The sequence below is a fragment of the Haliaeetus leucocephalus genome, unplaced genomic scaffold, assembly GCF_000737465.1.
Source record: "Haliaeetus leucocephalus isolate CR32 unplaced genomic scaffold, Haliaeetus_leucocephalus-4.0 Scaffold944, whole genome shotgun sequence".
In the NCBI taxonomy this organism is placed as follows: domain Eukaryota; kingdom Metazoa; phylum Chordata; class Aves; order Accipitriformes; family Accipitridae; genus Haliaeetus; species Haliaeetus leucocephalus.
Genome location: NW_010973380.1, coordinates 4,253,923 through 4,274,855, shown reverse-complemented (window position 1 = coordinate 4,274,855; position 20,933 = coordinate 4,253,923). Strand labels below are relative to the sequence as shown.

The following is a 20,933-nucleotide window of genomic DNA, read 5'->3' as shown; positions in this document are numbered from 1 at the left end:
GGTCAGAGCTGTGGTGCATTTTGCACAGTTCCATGTAGTCTAGTTTAAAAGTCTGAAATTAAAAGCTGATTGTCTCTGGGAGAAAGCTCTTACAACTCTTTTCTTTACTATCATTAGTGTAGATATCCAATTGGCATCAAGATACTATGCGATGCTTATTTCACCTCATTATCTTGTTAACTTAGTTTTATACTGTATATACATAGCACTTCATTACAAGTTCTCGTCCTCTTTAGCAATGCATGGCGACCTCCTTTTTAGCAGTGTGTGACTACCTCATGGTCTTATTTTCTGCATCCCACGTTTACATGGCAACAATATTTCCTTTGCCAGGAAAAATGCAGGCACTGATCCTATCAATATAGAAATGTACTTCTTTTCCTACAAAGCAGAATAAATGTATTGTATGTTTTCTTATTCAGGATGAAAAGGGAGGTGAGCAGTTATTTTCTTACTTTTTAGTTATAATTATATCCATAAGTAGGGCAACTCCATATTAACAAAACATTCCTCAGGAGGATTTAGATAACAGGAAGACCCCAGGAGCACAGCCCCTTCAGTGCCACACTGTGAAAATATTGCACGGAACCAGGACAATTGGTGTCATTCAAAACACAGAGTGCATGCAAATATTTGGCTCTGCTAGGTTTGAGGGACATAAAATTAATTGGCTGAACCTTTTTACTTTCTTTTGCAAAGGATGAGACTCCAGCAGAGACAAAAAGAAAAGCTGTCCCATTTGTCAGCATTACCTTTGTTACATGACAGAATTTGATTATTAGTGTGTAATGTAAGGCCTTGATCTCCTGATTCTCTATCAAATAGATGAACTGGGTCCAAAGCAGGATATCTGGGGTCAGCACACATGGGCCTACCCTCACCCTATGGCAGCAAAATCCCAAATCTCTTCCACCAACTACAGGCTAACAGAGAGCTGCAGTGCTTTGACCGTGCTCCTGCCAGCCATCCCCCACTGCACAGGGCACAGGACGTCTGTTCTGCTTAGACTACACAAGCCAATGATTTCTTTTGCAGACCACTTCTGTGCACACGGCAAATCTGTGCTTACTTAGCTTTATCTGAGTAAAAGCAGATTTCCTCAGATACCACCATAAAAGGGTAGTGGCTTGGTCCAAGACCTGGTACCACACTATGGAGTTCACAGTCCCAACTGTTTGTGAAGTTTTACATTCTGCATTGCTTCAATAGCTTCAGTATTTGTATGTGCATTGCTTGGTGACAAGAAACTGGAGATTAAATTAGGGTAACTGGCAGCTAACCTCTTTTTTGTATGAAGTTTCATACCAGCCTACTAGTATAGTTTATAAACCCATTTAACTTCCCTATTGAATGTTACACTTCAGAATTACTTAAACCAGCTGAACTCCTGAGTAAACAGTACTGAGGCTATTTACTGTTGTCAAGATTGAAAAACTACATACAGTAGGCTGTCTTCAAGATTTTCAATCTCTTTCTCTAGGTTTTTCTTTTCCATCATATGATTTGCCAGAAATTCAAGCTTTTCATCCAACAAAACAGATAATTTCCCCAATCTACCAGAATAAAAAAGAAATGTTAGATACCTTGTCAGAAACATGATCTCACTATGTAGCAAGAAAATCCTTAGTCATAAAATCACAAACTTAAGAAATCTGTATTCAAAAGCTGACAGGTAAAACTTACTTTGCCACCATCTCATCCCTTTTTATAGCCCAGCATTGTTCTTCTTCCAATACTTGTTCATACTTTTGGCGCACAGCTTTATTTTCTAATTTAAGTTTTTTATTCAGGCATTTAGCATTGCTTAGATCTTCCTTAGTCTAGAAATAAGGACCATAGATATTAGCTTATTATTTCTATCTCCGTTTTACCTTATAACAACATTTTATACTGCTATAGTTACTTTAATCAAAAAAATCTCAGAGAACTTTACAATGAATCAAGATTCACAGCACGTGTGTAATTAACATATATAGATGTCACATCAAGATCATGTTTCTGGATCTTCATTTCCACGGCCTCATTCAAATCCACCACTCTGAAGCAGCCTGCAAGCTGCATGCTGCTCTCAGACACATGGTACCTTGCTCCAGCTGGAGGCAGTGACTTCCACTGTGTCGACTACAAAGAGTGATAAAGTAGAAATGAGGAAAGCTTGACAATGAAGGAACACTGGGATGGTGGGCATGCAATATCAAGATGGAAGGAAGCAGGAGTCATGGGTCCTGGCTGAATGAGGCAAGGGCAGGAAGATGGAAGAGAAAAAGGAAATAGGAAGATGATGATTGGGGTCCTGGCTTTTGATGGTAGAAGGCAGTAGAAGAGCAGGTGGGGTTGCCATAGGATGGGGAGAACGTGGCTCCCACCTAGTGCTGCCTAATGTTAGTATGGCAGCGTTTTTAATGGACCATCATCTTGTTTGATGTGTACACCTTTGGAGAAGTTATGAACATAGCTAGGAAACCACCCCCGATAGATGTGTGTAGTCTACATAACAACAATAATCTCAGGCAGTAGGCATTCCTTCACAGGTTCAGCAGATGGAGTGCCACCACTAGTTACATTTTCCCCACATGCAATAAAAGCTAATAATAATATTAAAAAGCATGGAGCAAGTCAATAAGGATGAAAACTGCACACTCAGCTTTCTAGACCAGGAGCCCAACCTCATCCTTGTTGACAAATCTCCCCACAATCCTCCTACACACATCTGTCTGCCTCATTCTCTCACTGCACATATACTCCCTCCCAAATCAACATCCTAATCTCATAACCCTCTATTCCTTTATATCCCAGCACACAAGACCCTCAAGCTTACCCCACCTGTCAGTGCCCCTTAAGTCTTTCAACATCAGCCCATGGCCTCAGTTGAAGAGAAGATCTTGCCCCTACCTGCATCATGGCTTCCAAAACACAAGTATAGTAGAAGGTAGAAGCCACATGTCCTGCAAATGTTTGTGCCTCTTCTTTGTGCTCGCACTCATCAAGCACAGAGGCACAGACAAATCAAAGCACCTAAAGCACCTCACATGTCACACTTTGTGCAGGCCTGTTCTCATTGAGTATTTCAACAAGACAAGGCCTAGTAAAAACTCTGAGCCAGAATAAAAATATCTCTCTTACCTTTTCAAGTTCCTTATTGAAATCTTCCTTTTCTTGGGCAATTTTTGATTGTAAAAGCAGTAATTCAGAATCAAGCTGAATCCTATTAAACAAAGGCAATGTAGACATATTTAGGAGGGCATTAACAAAAAAATATTAAAAAAAAAATAAAATCATGCATTCTTATTCTCAGGCCCCTCATGTGAACATAAGCTATGCCTACATATATTTGAGTTCTATTCCATTCAAGTGTCTTTCTTCATTACTTTCCTCTAATATACCTGATGAGAATACAACCTGCAAAGAAGGTAAGGACATAGAGAACTAGGAGGCTTTCTACTACAGGATCTTAAAATACAAAATACAAGCCAAGGAAGGCTTGTGGGGAGAGGCAATATTTTCTATAGACAAACTGATAGAAAAAGTACACAAGGAGGAAGCAGATAGGCTTTCAGGTAGGTAAGTCCTACTAGCAACAGGTCAAAATCGGAAAGTTTGTGCATAGATTTATATTTCTTGCTTGGATGAACATTGTGCATTTGTATGTTTTACAGGATGCAGTCAGAACAAGGGATAGTCACTTCTATTTTGTATCTTCCATACAAAACAGGAGTCATGCAAGAAGCATGAGCCTACCTAAAGAAGTGTCTGAAGAAAGAAATCTGATATGGAGGAGGAGAGGATATCAAAAAGAAAAAAGAGGAATAGAAAGCCCCAGCATCCTAGTAATCTTATAGCAGACAAATATAGAACCAGAAATCCATATTGACCAGGCTTTGAGAGCGTGTGCCAAACACTGTGAAAGAAAAAATACATTGACCAGATCCTTTCTTTAACTCAACTGCCAAACTCATCTGTTACATTAAATAGCAGAATAAGTTATGAAGGACAAACACTCTAAAACAAATAGAGACATTCACAACACAGCAGCTATAAAAATGCAGCACAAAAAGAACAGAAAGACAATGCTTCTGTTACACCCAGGCTATGAAATTCACCATAGCCCACAGCTCTGCGGTCATCACCAGATCATAACTGTTTGGACCCTCGAAACATGAGCATGGTCAACTTCCCTAGCACAAATATATCTACTGAAGTTAATACTCAGGAGAGTAAAGATAAGCAATTTATAACTGCCTACAGGATCAAGAGCCACAGCCGGATGCTGGCTGCAGCTCATTTTTTACAGTAATTACGTTGTTAATTAATGGCAACATTCACTTCATGAAGACATTAATGAATTAGTTCTGCCATCAAGAAAAATAGTGGAGTTCAGAGCAATAATTTTAGCCAAGTTTCCAAGAACTTATATTTTCTTCTTTGTAGGGATTCTCAGCTCAGCTTGTACAGAGAAATGGGTTCAAAAAAGAAGTTTGAATCACCAGGAAAAGTCTCAGTTTTTCTCCCCATCTCTTTGGTCATATAACCCTTCAGAAGGCCTATGGCAGCATCAGAAGAGAAGCAGCTATGGAGCTAGCCTAGATAATATTAACTTGAGGATCTCCACACTGAGCTCCATGGGTGTAACATAGACAAGCCCATAGAATGATATTTGGATTATTTTGCTTATTCACATCATTTGTCGTGCTTTGCATCTCAGGTAACATACAGAAAAAATCTCTGTGCCACAACAAATGTAAGTATTCCAGCTGATAGGACAATGATAGCATATGCAGGGAGTAATGACTGACTTTCCAACCATGTGTATTGTTAGAATAACAGCATAACTCTAGTCCAAAGGGCACTGTTTGTGAATATTTGTTCCCTGACAGTTAATTTAGATTAACTTCAGCTGTCCTCCAAGTCTTTACTGTATGCCCACTGACGCCAATAGAAAGATTCCCATTACATAATTCACATACTTTATAGAATGTGGCTGGTTCTTCTTAAATACTGGGAAAAAATTCCGTCAGAAAACATTAATGCAGGTTTAGCAAAAAGATCAAATCAAATGGTATAATAATTCTTACTTCTTCTCTGAGAGTGCCAGCATGTCTGCCTTTTTTAATTCCAGGGTTTTTTCCAGTTGCTTGCTTTTTTCTTTCAGTTTTGCTATGAGACTTTCCTCATTAAATATAGCCTATAAAAAATATAACAGACTATGTCAAAAACATATGAAATTTCCGAAACAGCAGATAATGAATCCCTTTACTGCCACTGGTTGGTCTTTTTTTTTCAGATTTCATAACATCTGCATGAGACTGCTATTTTCTAGCCACTCTGAGATTTCACAGTCAAAATTACTACAGCCTGCAAAGAAAGAATACTGAGGAAGCAGTGGTTAAGGCTGTATTTACTGTATTTAATCACTGAAAGAGTTAAAAAAAAAAAATCAGTGCAGGTTGGTAATGAAAAGACACTTTAAAAATTAACCTATGAAATCTGTCATTCAAGGGAACCTCACTGCAGAGGTAACTCAGGTGCAGTTCTGGAATTTTTACTAACATGATACTCATTCAGACAGAAAGGACTTTTACTGGGAGGGCAGCAGTGCTTCTAACAGAAGTTAGCAAGACTGGGACAGAGAATGGATGTTTTACATCTCAGTTTGGCTCAACTCATTACACAAATATTAGTTTTGCAGTATGGTTGCTTTCAGGAGTCCTGAGGTAACTTAGCAGATATCAAACTGAATGCACATAGTTTGAGTTAACTCTGCAAGAAATCATAAAAGGAAAGATGAAGACACTGATCTTTCCTTATTTTTCTCTGATAAGTTATCCCTGCAAAAAGGGAAAAGTAGTTCTAGAGTAGACAGGGTTGAACTAGAAGCCCATATTAAATAGGTGGCAGACAGAGAAAGCCTGATTGTCTTTTAGCCCTATTAGCCTTGACTTTCCAGATCCTGAGCCTCCTTAAAATTGCCATGTCCACCAGTGTGGAGTTACTTACACTGCTGAATGCATTCCCAGGCGGTTGGGCATAATAGAGTCTCCTTGTTTATTTTAGTTCCTACAACACTTTTCCAGTACAAACTCTTTCATAATATCTGAACAGCCTTCTTTTCTAAATTTCTTCCTATTTCTTCCCCTTACATCATAGTTTGCATCCACTAAATATCTGTTGATTATCATGTCTCTTTTTCAGCTAGTCCTCCAACTACCTCTACCAGAGCCATGTGCAGGACTGGGAGCCAAGTCATCCTCTCACTGACTTTTTTTAATATTCCCTATAACAATGTCCTAATAAATAGATTGACGAGCACATAGTAGCCAACTGTTTCATTAAGCTGGTAAAAACAGTCTATATGGACCTTCTATTTTTTAAAGTGACTTTATAACCGAGTAACTAACAGTTAATAATGTCAGTCAATTAGACATCATGCAAGCTTATTTTTCTTCTTAAAAGGTAGGGACTGTGTTTCTCTATAAATTCCCCTCACATTGACCAATTATGAATTGAATTTTGATCTTTGCATTAATGAACCAAAACAATTTTCTATATAACTTACCATTGAATTCAGACTTATCAAATTCTGTAGGTCCAAAGATTTTGTATTCAAGTTTTCAAATTCATGCTTTTTCTTGGAATTGTTTGCCTCCTGAGTATCGAGGATTTTTTTCATTTCTCTCTTCTACATTAAAAATAATACAATTAATTGAGCAATGTACGGTACAATGTTTAAAAATTTATATTAAAACATCTGAAGCCTTCCAAAATTAAATGAGCACAAAATTTACCCTGGGAGAAAATAATTTTCTGCAAAAGCCACAGCTATGTACCAAATGACAAAATTCTATAAGAAAAAGAAACAATAATTAATTAATATAACAAGCAAATTAGGACCTGATCTGTCAAAATTTCATGTGATTTTATTCCACTGTAGGAACCTAATTATATCATATTTTCTACTAGAAAGTTTTCTTTTAATCTGATCATCTGTTTTTATGTTATTGTTCAGAAAGAATATCAAATATACACAACTGAAAGTAGGGCAGAATATAAAAAAAAACATTAAAACCTTATCTCAGAGCTTGCTGGAAAATATAGGTACCTTTATTTTAAGCAGTTTGCCTGGAGGGGTTGAGTTCCCAGTACATGATTATTTGTCCCACAGTCAGTAAGAAGCACCAATACAGACATGACATTCTGAGATGTGCTGCTAGAAAACAAATTTCATATACCATGCAATTTTGATGTGTGCGTGTTTATGTGTATATGTATACACACCACACACAGATAAGTACATGTATACAGAAGTCAAAACAGCATGTGTGCACCTGATGTCAAGAGAGTCACTTTTCTGTTTGTGCTGCTGTGGAGACATACGTTAGCACCATATGAGAAAGCAAAATACAACATCTGTAATAATTTCTAAGGTAATTTACTGTGAAGTACATTTCAAAACCTTTACCTTTTTATCACATTCTTCTTTCTCTTTCTCAAGTTTACTTATTTTTTCAGCTATTTTTTCTTTCAATTCTGCTAATGCTGCCTTCGCCCTGATTATTTCTCTTTCTGTATCTCTTGTTTTATCACAAGTTTCAATTAAGAGAACATTTGTGTTAACTTTCGTTGCCATCCTTTCATTCAGCAAGTCTACTCTTTCTTTATACTGTGTCCGCAAGCATTCCTGTTCCTCACTGGAAAAAAATAAATAATGGATGAAAATTATATTTCCTACCATTCATTCAGATCGAAGACTTGGTTCAGATGTTCATTGAAAGGAATACTTGCCTATCCATATGTTAGCAACTCAGTCTACTATAACACTATATATATACTATAAAGCATGACATGCAGCAGTACCTGTGATGAAGACCATCTAAGACCTTGCATTCCAATGAAACAGCTTTCAGTTATTTGTATTATAACTTTATCAAAGCTTTACTTTTACTGATGAGATTATTTTCCACAAGTTTCATTAAAAATGGAACGGCTGCTTGCAAGCATTGAAAGAATAAAGAATGCAGGCTTCCCCTAAGAAAATGCATTGTGATTTATTTTTGAACAGCTCTAACAGCAAGGCAGAAGGTGACAGTAACATGAAATCTGGCAGGGAGAAAACAAGTATCTCCCAAGTCTCTGTATCCTCTTGGGGTAACTCTTGAAGAGGAAGATGGGTCTCTAGCACAGTTACTGATTCAGAGTTCCTTCCACTGTTCTTGTTTTAACTGAAAACTATGATTTTTGTCTGTAGTAGTTCCTTGACATTAATTGTTGAAAAAGAAAACTCTCCCTGCTGGTGTGAGAAGTGAAGCTGCAGACGATTTTCCCTAAGAGAGCTTGTCAGGGCTAGAGAGGGCAGGCAGCAGCAGGCAGGCTCTGCTCTTCAAGAAAATAGATCTTAAAAACCAGGCTTGCTGCTGCAGCAGAGTTGCCTAGGAACATTTGTGGCTAGCTGCAGGGGTGAGGGCCAAGCACTACTCAGCATGTTTTGATAACATTTCAGTTCTCCTTAATCATCTCGCTAGTATGGTTTTCCTTGTTCAAATGAAAACATACCATAGTGCAGCATTCTGTCTTTCACAAAGGCTTTGCTTCTCATCCAGTAATTCAATTTCATAAGCAATGCTTTTCAATGCAGACTGCAGCTGATGTATCTTAGCAGCACTAGATTCGCGTGCAGCAGTAACAAGAGCTAAAAAATAAATACAAAACATGCAGAAGCCTTTTAGCTATAAAAAGGTATACACAAGATAATGCAATAAGGGATTGATCCATAATCTTGAATTCACAACTATTGGTACTAGTGCCTGGTAAGGGATAGCTGTGATTCTAAGACACTAACATCCCTGAAATCATGAATGTTATTTCAGTAGTTTAGTCTTATCACATTTTCCCTGAGTCATCTGCATTTATCAACAAGAAGCCTGCCGTGTTCTCATGGAACAATTGCTCTTTTTCATACTATATGTCTAAGAAATTCCCTAGATGTATTGTGAACTGATAAAAATTATCCCCTCCCCCCCCAATCTTCTGCATAACCAGCTCTGGCAGCCAGGGACAAGGAACAGGATCACCTGGCTTGAAATTCAATAGATTTTCTCCCAGAAGAGCCACTGCTGTGTAAAAGTGAAAAGCCTGCATGAAGAGGCACTGTGGATAAAGCTCCTCTGTGCAGGGGCATTGTACTATAGCATCTCTTCAACTTCTGAGATAACAGTCACATTAGTGTACATCCACCCGCACAAAAACACTTAGGCACTGCAGAATGGGAGCAGCTAGTATAAACTATCAACTAACTGCATAGCAGCCACGTGGTATAGGCAGAGAGAAGGTGAGGGAGGAAACTTGCTATGAGAAAATAATCAACAAACATAGAATGTAGCTGGGGAAAAAAAAAATTAAAAAAAAAAAAAAAGTGCAGCTCTGGTTTCATGACGAACCTAAAGCTGATCTAACTCCATAGTACTCCAAAAGGAGCAGTCCTGCTCTCGCTGGCCACCCTGCCATGTTGCCATCCCTCCTCCTGTGCCACTGTTGTCCCACAAACAGGGTTCATTTACCCAGTGTGCAAGCCAGTAACACACAGAGTCGAGGTATTTTCAAATTAATTTCATTGATGCACAAGAATGGGTGTCTCAAGACAGCACACCCTTGTCTCAGAAATTCTCACATTTATACACTTAACTAATACATATTCGTTGTTATTTTCCTTAATGATCCATTCTTTCTTCTTCGCCCCTCATGTAAATTAGTGTGCAGACGCTTTCTTCTTCCTTCATTGTCTTCTTTTGAGTAGGTGGTATCATTTGAGTAGGTGGTCAATGAGTTGGTGGTCGCGATCTCCCCCTGTAGGAATTACCTTTTACCTACTTCTTCCCTAATCTTGGCAGTTCCAAGTGGTTCTTCAAGGTTTATTGACCAGACCACAATCCATTACCTTTTCTGACATAAAGCCCCATGGTCTAGTAATTAGTTCCTAAACGCTGAATCATGTCTAGTTATTGTTTTCCTGTTTTAACTATTACTGATGGGGACTGTACACAGGACTTTAGCAGCTCCTTGGTTATTTCAATCATATTGTACATATTAATTGATAACACCACCACTAACAATCATGCAGCCTCATGGTTAGCCAGATAAAGAACTCCAACTCCATTGCTTCTCCCAAAAAGAAGAAATCCTAACATTCATCTAGATCAGCTCCCTGACCACTTTGCTTTGCGACTACAGTGTAAAAAGAAGGTTGGTAGCAGAATATGCCTTGGTCATCTTAAAAGTCAAGCCATACCGGGGTGGGGCGGAGGGAAATAGAGCTCAACTTTATTTTCATCTAGATACCTACATTTGAGCCAGGGCTTTAGCCTCCCTTCATAGCCAGTAGAGAGAAAGAGGCACTTCCAACTCATGATTCTTCTGACTTGCTTTAAACATCTATTCTAGGGTGAGATGAATCATGTCTAGAAGTGCGTCTCTCTCTTCACTGTCTAAAAGAGACAGTTGATAAGCATTTGGTCAGATGAACCCCACCCAAAAGTAACAGCGCATCAGATAAGCATTATTATCCCAACTTCACAAAGAGGGAACTTGCAGCACAGAGCACTCAAGTGCTCCTTCTCAAGTATCAGAGAAAGGCTGTGGCACAGCTGGGATCAGAACTGAATACTGCAATTCTCCAGTCATTCCTCTAGTGCTTGTGCATGGTCTTCAGTGAAGATATCTCTCATTTATACTCTTATGTGAGACAACAATCCCTCACAGTATCATACATCAGCAAACACCTATCTTCTTTCATTAAGAAGTTATTATAGAAAGTTATTACCTTTAGCAGTAAGATTTATTTTATAGAATACTTCAAGTTGTTTAAATGCATAGAAAACTCAATTCTCTTGGTTTTTTCAGAACTGGTTAAGTCAGTACTACCTGTCATCTCTGCAATAATCTCTCCTGGAAAACTCTGTATTCTGAAGCGAAGATTGCTGGTTTTTATAGTCTCCTCCTCTAGGCATTCAAGGGTATGTCTTCGAATTTCTTCCTGACAATTAAAAAATCCACAAGTGAGAACCAAGTAACACAACAGTTGAAAAAGCACTTCTTCCTGACAAACCCTTTATTTCTTTTTTTAATTAGTTGATACTGGATATTTTCCATGCCTAGGTATATCATTCCCCTTGCTCATACTTGCTCTCTTTCCTCCTTTCTTTCACTCTTCAAAATAACAACTAACTTGTTTCACAGGTAGCTGAACAAACCTATGTATCTCCAGGAACTGTTGGCTTCTGACTGTTAACAACCTTTAGGAAGCTGTTACCGACACCTCTGCTACAAAAGCTGTGCTGGCAGGGAAGGTCTTAGCTGTCAGCTTCTGCCATTGTGCATGAGAGGTGTTATTTAAGCAACAGCAGAGTGTCACTTCCCTGTGGCCTGAAGCTATACTGAAGAAGGGGGACCCTAGCTGGCCTTGAGACACACTAGAAAGTCATCTTCTGGTTCATGGTATGAAAAAGGTCACTTTTAGAGTGATGGTGGAGCAAGAGAAAACAGACTGAACTGTTTGTGGGAAAAGCCCTCAAACAACTGAATCCACAAATTTGTATGACTGGGAATTGTAGGTGGGTTGATGAAGCCCCAAATGTCTGGGAAAGAAATCGGTTCTTAAATGGATGTTGACTTTGGCATCACAACTTATGCATAAAATGAATCCTATCTTTCTCCTTCAGTTTTGCTAGCAGTTACAATCACCAGCTGAGACACTATGGGAAGAAAAGATACTGTTGAATTTTACTGTCTACAGAGCAAATTCTATATGTACACATATAAATTACTCTCATTTCCTTGGGAAGATGAAATATTTAGAGGTGTAAAATAAATGTGTAAAAGGTTTTAATTTTGTATGAGTTACATCGTCAATTAGCTGAAGCAGTGAAAAAGAAAACAGCTTTATGATTTCAGCATGTTACATAAAACACTCATCTGACAGGCTAATGCAGAGCTGGTCTGAAATAGATGACTTAGAGGCCTACTGAAGGAGAAAGTAAAGTTTTACAAGATTTACACCTACCTAGACAAATACATTATGGAGATACTTTTAAAATACCTCCTGTTTGAAGCCATTCTGGCTTTAATGGCTTCAGAGGTCTTACAGCAAAAGTTAGCTACCTATGAACAGCCATCCTCAGCTCATAATTACTATAGGGTTTCTTATTATCACACACAATGCAATTGTTTCAAGGAAAAACAAACTGTTAAAAAAAAATCCTTTTGTACCTAGTCATAGGGCAAACGACCTACCTGCTGAACTCTGTACCATCTGCAGAACACACTAACATTAGCGGGTATATCCTCATAGCAGCCCTGAGAGGGAAGCATTATTTTTCTCCCTTGCACCAACAGCATTAACGCCCTTATGACGTAAAAAGCTCTACACAAGTACACCTTTGCCTTCGAGCAATTTTTGTGATGCTCCTACTAAGTCACTGTAGGTTCAGAGCTTACACTTCTCACAGAAAAGCAAACTATGAAGACACACCAGAGTAAAGGGAAAAAACCCTTCAACCCTGAGTCCCAAATTACTCTGCTGAGCATAAGACCCTTCCTCTTTTTACTTCAACAGAAGGCTAGCCACACCTCAAATTTCACTAGCCCCCAGTTTAAGTGGTATCTACTGTTCCCCCATTAAAATATCAGCAGGTGAGCTAAGGCTTGAATCAGCTGTGCGATCTATACTAGTCAGGTTGGTTTGTTCTATTATAGCCAAACTTCTGCAGGCAGCAAAGTACGTGCAAGGACCCACCAACTTCACTCCAAACTGCCTCTTTCTCTCTCTAAAGGTACAATATTACTCACACAAGAGAACACAGTACCACCATAAAAGATTAATTTCATGGCTACCAACTAACTTTTTCCCACATATTTGAAACTAAATATTAGATTTTTCTTACCAATTTCTTAATAGCAGCAATAGTATCTTCAAGACACTGCACAATTTCCCCACTGAATGGAGAATCTTCATTTTTTAAGTGTTTTTCTAAATGAAAAATACAGTGAAATTAGAACATATAGTTTCAAAGCTTCAAATATTGCTCTATTGTTCTGCAAGAATTATCCTGAAAGAGAAGGATTTATTTTTTAATTATTTCCTAAATCTGTTTTCCCTTTTTCTAGAGTAGGTCAGCATCCTTCATACTCCTCCTCCTGGTGCACAGAAAAGGCAGATGCACTAGTGGCATATGAAGTCCACAGGACCTGGTAAAATTTTCAGTCACAAAATGCTTCCAACTTAAATTCTGCAGAATTAATCTTTTCAGAGTCACTCAGAGAAGTTTACAGAGGTTATTAAAAAGAAGTAAAAGCTGTGGATCAAAATAATTTCCCTTTAAGCAGGGTGTAACTAATCTTTAGAATTTTTCCAAGCAGTCATGGCTTCATTATGTCTCTTTCCAACCAAAAATACTAATCCGGATTCATCAAAGCCTGAAGTGAGATTTACAGTACTCCAGAAGCTACTTTTTGTATTGTTAAATTTAATTTAGCTTGAGCTGGGATAATAATTGCAAGGATTTGAATTCATCCAAAAGATTATTGTACCTGTTACAGTGGCATGAAATTTTTTTATACCCTGATTTTGTAACAGAGACTAAATCCTTATAGGAGGTGGGAAAAGAAAATTCATGACCCAAGCATAAGTGAATATGTAGGGAAGATGAGGCACTCAGCCAGCTGAGAGCTCTGTTTTTAATTTGACCTACTAACTTGTTTGAAAAGCAGCAACTGTCCCATTTCACTAGGATCTTTATCTGGAGTTGGTGGGAACAAAGGCCATGAGCAGCTGCTACCTCTGCCCATCTTCAGGCCTGATGATGACAATCACCTACCAGTATGGCATTTTCTGTGAACTATGAGCAGGAGAGATGTCAGAAAACAAGCCTATATATGCAGCAAACAGCAGAGTGGGTGGTGTAAGAGCAGAATTTCCCCCAGCTTCACCAATTAGTAGTAATTCCAGACAATTCTTTCTAATGATAGCAGTCTGAAATCACAGTCTTTTTACCACCTGAGAATCAACAGAACTATGAGCTATTTTCCTCAGAAACATAAAAAAATTTAAGGCATATTGTGCATAAATGAAAATCCATGTTAAAAAATCTAATTTAAGTCCTGCTTGTGAAGACTTTTTTTCCAGTCATTTAGGCCATCTTTCTTCCAGACCCCCTCTTGATTTCTTTTTATCTATTTGATTTTCTCACCTCTTTTGTACTTACACTTGCTCTCTCAAAATCTCTATTTCCTAGCTGAAACATCTCCTTCAGAAAAAAGTTGAGATAAAGCATTCAGATATTTTCAATTTCCTTCTATTTCTGTTATTAAACCAAAACTGAATGCCAGATGTAAATTAACATTAGTAAATTATAGGTTTCCCAAATGCAGAGTTTTTATTAAAAAAAAAAAGCCTCTGAAAAGTCTTGCCATTTTTTCCTACATGCTGCTCCAGAATTCAGCCAGCCTTTTATCCCAGCCTCTTCACTGCCAAAACTCTTCTCATAATCAAACCCTTAAGCCTAAAAGTGGCATAAAAATCAAGGTGATATGCAAACAATGTCAGCTACCCAATCCCTCCTGGTCTCTCTCTTTCAGTGGCACAGGCACAAATTTCTGGCTTCAGAACAGCATCAGTTCACCCTCCCTGCACAGCAGTGCATTACTTGCATACCACATTCTCAAAAACTATAGTCACTGCTTTGTCCCACCTGAAATCCCCCCTGAGCCCCGCTGGCTCCTTTGGGCATGGGATGAACTGCAACCTGACAGTGGCTGGGAGGGCAGAGTACTGAGACCATGGACATTTACTGGTGAAGTGTTTCCATATCATCTTAGATCTCATACTACAGCTTATGTCACCCCAAGCCATTTGTTTCATATGTATATACCTTTTTCTGACCTCTAGGTTATAAGCTCTTTGAGGGACATTATAATTTCACAGCCTTTGAAACCAAGCTGTTGAGATAATGCCCTGCAACCAATCTCAAAGGCAACAGGGAAGCTCAGGCCCTAGTTCCATACAGCCCTTAGTTGGACAGCTGAGGCCTCCAGAAGTGAATTTTTGTTATACTATAACCACAAGCTGTGCCCAATCCTTGCTATTTATAAGAAACCAGTTTTGTTAGACAAGAATAACTTTCTATTAAACAGATTTGACAGCAATGGAAAGTTTTGAATGTTCTGAAATTGGAAAATTTGAAATGATAACCAGAGGCAGTGTCCCCCAGCATGGAATCCATCCCTCGAGACTGCTCAGCTGTAATACAAGTCTGCCCCTACCTCTCAAAAAGGAGTATTTGAGAGCCGGATAAAACTTGTTTGAAATGTATCTCCTGGTACTTAGTTTATTTGGTGCTTTTACTCTGGCTAACTTTATTACTCATAGCACAATTTCCTTGCTTACACTTGAAGCAATCCTTCTCTTGTGTGATGATTATTCTTTCCTTCTAAAGCAAATTTATTTCGGTTTTAGTCATTACTTCATCTCCTTCATGAAGGCCTTTGCACCAAGTTCCTGATTGCTGAATTGTTCCAGTTTTGCATCTCTGTAATCCATCCAGCTACCCTGAAAGCAGGCTATATTTCTTACAAGAGACACCATGATAAATGTGATTCTATTGGTCACATTTATCTTCCAAGAAGGCCCAACAGCTCCATAAGCAGCTTCTCGCCTGATACTGCACAGGAAAAAACATTAACATTCAAGACAATTCAAGGGCTTCTAACCTCTCAAGACTTGAAAGGAATGAATTTGTGCTTTGAGCATATTTAAAATTTTCTTCTGCCTTGAGATACCATGCCACATGCTCACTTCAGAGGCTGAGGGGACCACAAGCATCTGTCTCACACCACCTGCCACAGCGCCTGAACCACCCTGCGAAGTGCATTCGCTTTCTTAATGTGCCACCAGACCTGTAGTTGAATGAGGATTTTTCTCAACGCGGCCCTACAATGTCAGCACTGGTGATAGTGAGGAGGTTTGTGTTACAGGTAGAGACTGCAGCTGTCCATGAAAACTCTTTTTTAGGCAGGATTTCCAGAAATAAGATGTAGTAGAAAGGCTTGAGAGGAAAAACCCTAGACATCTTCACATATGTCCTTGCCAAAAAGTCTTGGGAGTCCCACAGAGGAACCAGATGGCCCCATATGTGATAGTAAAACAATAAAAGACAAGGAGGAAATGCATTAATAACCATGGCAGCCATCTCATTTAGAAACACATGGCCTACACATGGCCCTTCCCCACCAAATGCTTGCAGTGACTCTTCCCTTCAGGTTTTATGTCTTCTACATTAACCCCAGTAAACCAGGCTGCAGGTAAACAGGAAAAGACAGTCCATGGCCATTGCAGCCATGGGGAGAACATTAGCCAAATTTTCTTAGGTGGATATTTAAAATGGCAAAAAAGTGTAAGGCAAAATACTACCTGTTTTCTCCATTAAGCCCTGGCTCCACGCATGCCCACAGTAGCAAATATATGTACAAGACAAGGTGTGGGCCTTTCCCTGCTTCTGCCTGCCGGGGGCTGGAGGGACATTGTTCCTAGGGACACCAGCCCTCCAGCCCTCCCTCCCTCCCAGCGCTGGGGCAGGAGTCACCTCAGCAGCCCCCCAGGCCCTGCGCCCACCCACCCAGGCTCTGCAGGCAGCTGAGGGCGGCCGGTGCCACCGCAGAGGACGAGAGCGCCGTGGTGGACAGACCAGGCCTCAACATGGCGGCCAGGCCAGACTACAGCATGGCGGCCAGGCCAGGCCTCGCTGTTGCCAGGCAACCAGGCTCTGAGGGCCCAGGGCCACGCTCTGTCCCCTCACCCCCGGGTAGAAGGACAGATGTCCTGGGGGCTCAGGCTGGGTCCGTCCCCCTGACAGACCTCCCAGGGTTACAGGGGGTTGTAGCCCCCACCCCATGCCAGTCTGCCAGAGGTGCCGATGAGGGTGTCGTGACGTCCACGGGCATCCGAGGGAGACCTTGGGCAAGAGAAGACCTCACCGCCTTCCCCACATCACATCCCTGGGGACAATGGCAGGGTTGTTGTTCCTTGTAGAAGTAATTTCTGGGGAGCAGATGATTGATCGGGAATTTTCTTCGTTTTTGCAACCTCTGTGCTTCTGGTTTGAGGCTTTCCTCTGTCACGGACAATGAATCACATCAAGATTAGATCAAAATATTACAATAAACCTAGAAGAGTCTTGGCCCACATGTTAAATGGCTTTCTCACAAAACCCAGTGCATACAGTACTTTTAGGTCCCAGAAGTTAAACCTGGTAATTTCTGGCCTTGGAGACTATGCTGGCACCGCAACATTTCAAAGCATGCAAGATTTAAAAATATTAATAATAAAGGTTAGATTCTTTATTTGATTTTTCAAGCCTGCAGGCTGCAATTGACTTGCATTTTGAAGCTTTCCCGTGGATCTTTTAAAATGCAGTCATCTCTGGTTTACAGTTATCACTGTAAAACCAGGGGCTTTAAGAGCAAGTATCCTCTATTCAAATTTGAAGATAAAATAGTGATTGTATGAGGGAATATCAGATGGCACTGCCGATTATTTCCAAGTGAACTAAGCTCATACAGACAAATAATCAGCAGGATAATTTCACCTCTTTTTAATTATCTAAAAAAATCTAATAAAAAGTGCTGCAACTTTCCTCTGGAGATAACCAGCTTGTTAGGAGATGACCCCTTTCTTTCCTACATATTTATGGCTGCTGCCACCTTGCCAAGCTACTACTGGAGACCTTTGTTCACAATCAGTATTGATTTATGGCTCAGCAAGGGACAATCAGCAAAGGTGGTGCCATCCTTCACCTCCAGCACTCTGAGAAATTGCTTTGGAAATTGAACTGTGCCAAGAACAGCCACATTAAGTGATCTGCTGTTAATCCTGTATATTGGGTACACACACAGGACCTGATCCCAAGCGAGATGAGCATCCTGCCCTTCTCCTGCTGTTTGCAGGAGATGGAGGCAATCAGTGTCCACTGCCTTGTAGACTGTGGTAACGCTTTTCAGCAGTTTGAATACGCAAAGTATCTCCAGTTAACCCCCCAAATAGATGGATCCATGTCTTCATTTCACTGCAGACAGAATACCATTATCTGGGTGAACATAGTAATGCCTGGACTAGTAGAAGACCTGCTCATAGACCTGGACTAGTAGAAGACCTATCCTATCTGACTTAAAAATAAAATGGTCAACTGTTCAATGCATGGCAGCCAATTTGGTAACTACAAGATAAAGCTTTGCTAGGAAGAAGGCGTCACGACGCACTTTTAGAAGAGGAGGGTTGGAGACTTAGATTTGCAAATCCCCAGCAGCATAGACTAAGGTGAGACAACTCTCAAAGTCCATATACAAACATTTATTAGATTCCCACAGCGATTAATATATGTCTTGAACTAGGTTTTCCCATAATCGTTTAGGAATATAACAAATTATGGCAAACTGTAAGGTACGCCTTGTGTTACTTAACAACTCTAAGAGAAAAGAGAAACAGGGCGGGGGGGGAGATAAAGAGATCACCGGTCCTGATTCCAGCATTGGTCCAGCCAACGGGGAGGGGTTCTGGTTCATAAGAGCACTCTTCTGCAGAGTTCCACTTTTCCTTTTCTTTAGTGGCACCTATCTTCCCCCTTTATATTCATTGTATCAGTATGACCTGCTCTTCTGCTACAGTGGCAGCTTCCTTTCAGGTTCTCCCCCCTTCCCCCAGGTGATGTGTAGCATGAATTGGGTTGAGAGAGGAGTGCTGTAGTCACATATGTTTAGCATGATCTCCAATAATCTTCATTAGTACATGCAGGGGGGTCAACTTTAATATGCATTTCACAGATAATGAGGCCAAGGTCATTCACTGGACACGATGGCCCTGAAAACAGCGAGTTAACAAGTTTCACAAGTTGTTTCAGAGCGGAACCATCCTGCCTTCACAGGGCTTCCTCCTCCAGCGTCACCCTTTGCTATTTCTCCCACATGGTATCCTTATCTGTCCATTGAGCACCAGACCTGCATTATTCAGTTCAGGATACTTGCAAGTGTTTGAGAGATTCCTCAGAGAGGCTCAGAGGGCCTCCACCTCCCTCCCCCCTTATCTTTACCAAGTTTTGTCTCTCGCCATTGTTCGTGCTTCTCTTAGCTTGCTTTTCTCAATCTTTGTTTGGGAGTTACAAGCCATCTCCTACAGAAGGGAAAGGCCTTCTTTTTCTGAAAATCTTTTAAAGTCTTAAGCAGAAGTCAGGCCTCAATGAACGCAGTGGTTGCAGAGCGCAGGCAGTTTTGTACCTGACTGACATTCAGGCACCTCTGGGCCAAGTAGACAAATTGATTTCTATAATATCAAACTAGTGGGGGCACAATTCTCATGGTGAATTTAGCCCCTCAACTAGAAATTATACTTGAGGAAAAACTATAGGTTGTTTCCTTTTCAAGCAATTAAGCATTTCCAGGTAGAAAATTTACCCATTCTTTCTGGGCTTTTTTGAAATATTATGGTCCCACTGTTGTGGTGGTACAGATAGATTTGTAAAAATGTATCAGTGGAATTACAGATTTTACTGGAAAAATAATAGTAGTTTTCCTTTTTCTTTATGAAATATAACCATTTTTTATGCAAAAACCAGCCTCAAAATCAGGACTTCTGATGTGAAATAGTAACTTTTTTTCCAGCAGATATTTCAAGACAAGGCTTCACTAGACCTTAAAACACTTCTGCAGAGTTGCAAAGGACTTCAAGCTCTTTAATACTTAACAGAAAATTTCTAGTTGCCTTTACACAAAAGGTCCTCCGCAGGGCTATCTCTTCTCCTAAAGACATGCCTTTTCAATTGCCATCATGCTGCCTGTGCAAGTCCTGTAAGACCTTATCTACAGATGTTGCTTTCAAACTCGTGTCAAAGATGAGGGTGGTAAATATGGTACAGACATATAAAATGCACACATGAGCAAAGGATAGATCATAAACTGGGATGGTTTTACAATGGCTGCAGGATATTTAAGCTAAGAAATACTTTGATTTCTAGCTCCAGACTTCTAGGAATTTATTGCTGTGCTGTATCTGAAATAAATTTAGCTACTGCATTGATCACCAAATGGGGAATTTCAAATCCCTGCCCAGCATTATGGTGAGAGTAGCTGGGCAATGCAGCACCAGCTTACAAGAGCTACCAGGATATTAGGTCTGAGTAAGTAGATGTAATTTTTTCTAGGAGGATCTGCTCCTTCCTTCCTTTTACTACAACGCACAGTCTGAACATGGATAAAGCAAATCCGTGTTCAATGTGAATGACAATTTACATCTCTCATAAATCATCTGCTTCCTGACAAGTTTATTAGAGTAAAAACTAAGAAGGGCATTCCAATAGATTTTCCCCCCCTCTATTTACTCATGCCAGAAAAAAATATTTTGGTTTGTTTGCACATATTTCTATTAACCTATCCATCACAACCTGAATCTAATCCGGTTACCCTTTTGCCTGCATAGAAAATTATGTCACAGCAAACAGGATTCATAGAGGGACACATGGACCAGTCTTTCTTTATAGTATCTTCCTAACTCCCAGGAAACAAGAGGAGGCATGAAGCCCCACCTGCATTTGCAAGAATTGACAAGCCTTTAAAATTTTGTCACAAGTCTAATGATGGCCTCACTGGTGCCTGGATTTCTCTGCTGAGCCTGGAATACCTTTCTTGGGATCACAAATATTACTAGTTAATAATAAATGACAAGGGCAATCTTTTCTTCCCAAAGAGAATGGGCCAAATTTTGAGTTCATATGATCTGGAGAGAGCTGCTCTGACTTCAGTAGATCTACTTGTCCTATCAGATGAGCATCTGTAATATTCTCTTCCTGATAAACAAACACAGAGATTCTAATTGTTAATGCACTAGTGCAATAATTGGGGGGGGG

At 39.9% G+C, this 20,933-nt stretch overlaps 1 protein-coding gene across 1 annotated transcript in view; it reads right to left on the bottom strand.

Moving 5' to 3' along the window:
* The window catches only part of LOC104842094 (spindle pole body component 110-like), a 29,228-nt gene extending 12,488 nt beyond the window's left edge, over positions 1–16,740 (bottom strand). Inside the window, exons 1-10 of the mRNA XM_010584191.1 lie at positions 16,659–16,740; positions 12,930–13,015; positions 10,912–11,023; positions 8,548–8,683; positions 7,457–7,685; positions 6,554–6,676; positions 5,073–5,182; positions 3,124–3,205; positions 1,684–1,820; positions 1,443–1,553 (exon numbers count right to left, since the gene is read on the bottom strand). Of these exons, the coding sequence (XP_010582493.1) occupies positions 1,443–1,553; positions 1,684–1,820; positions 3,124–3,205; positions 5,073–5,182; positions 6,554–6,676; positions 7,457–7,685; positions 8,548–8,683; positions 10,912–11,023; positions 12,930–13,015; positions 16,659–16,740 (1,208 nt within the window). The remainder of the gene's footprint in view (positions 1–1,442; positions 1,554–1,683; positions 1,821–3,123; positions 3,206–5,072; positions 5,183–6,553; positions 6,677–7,456; positions 7,686–8,547; positions 8,684–10,911; positions 11,024–12,929; positions 13,016–16,658) is intronic.
* Between the last annotated feature and the right edge of the window lie 4,193 nt (positions 16,741–20,933).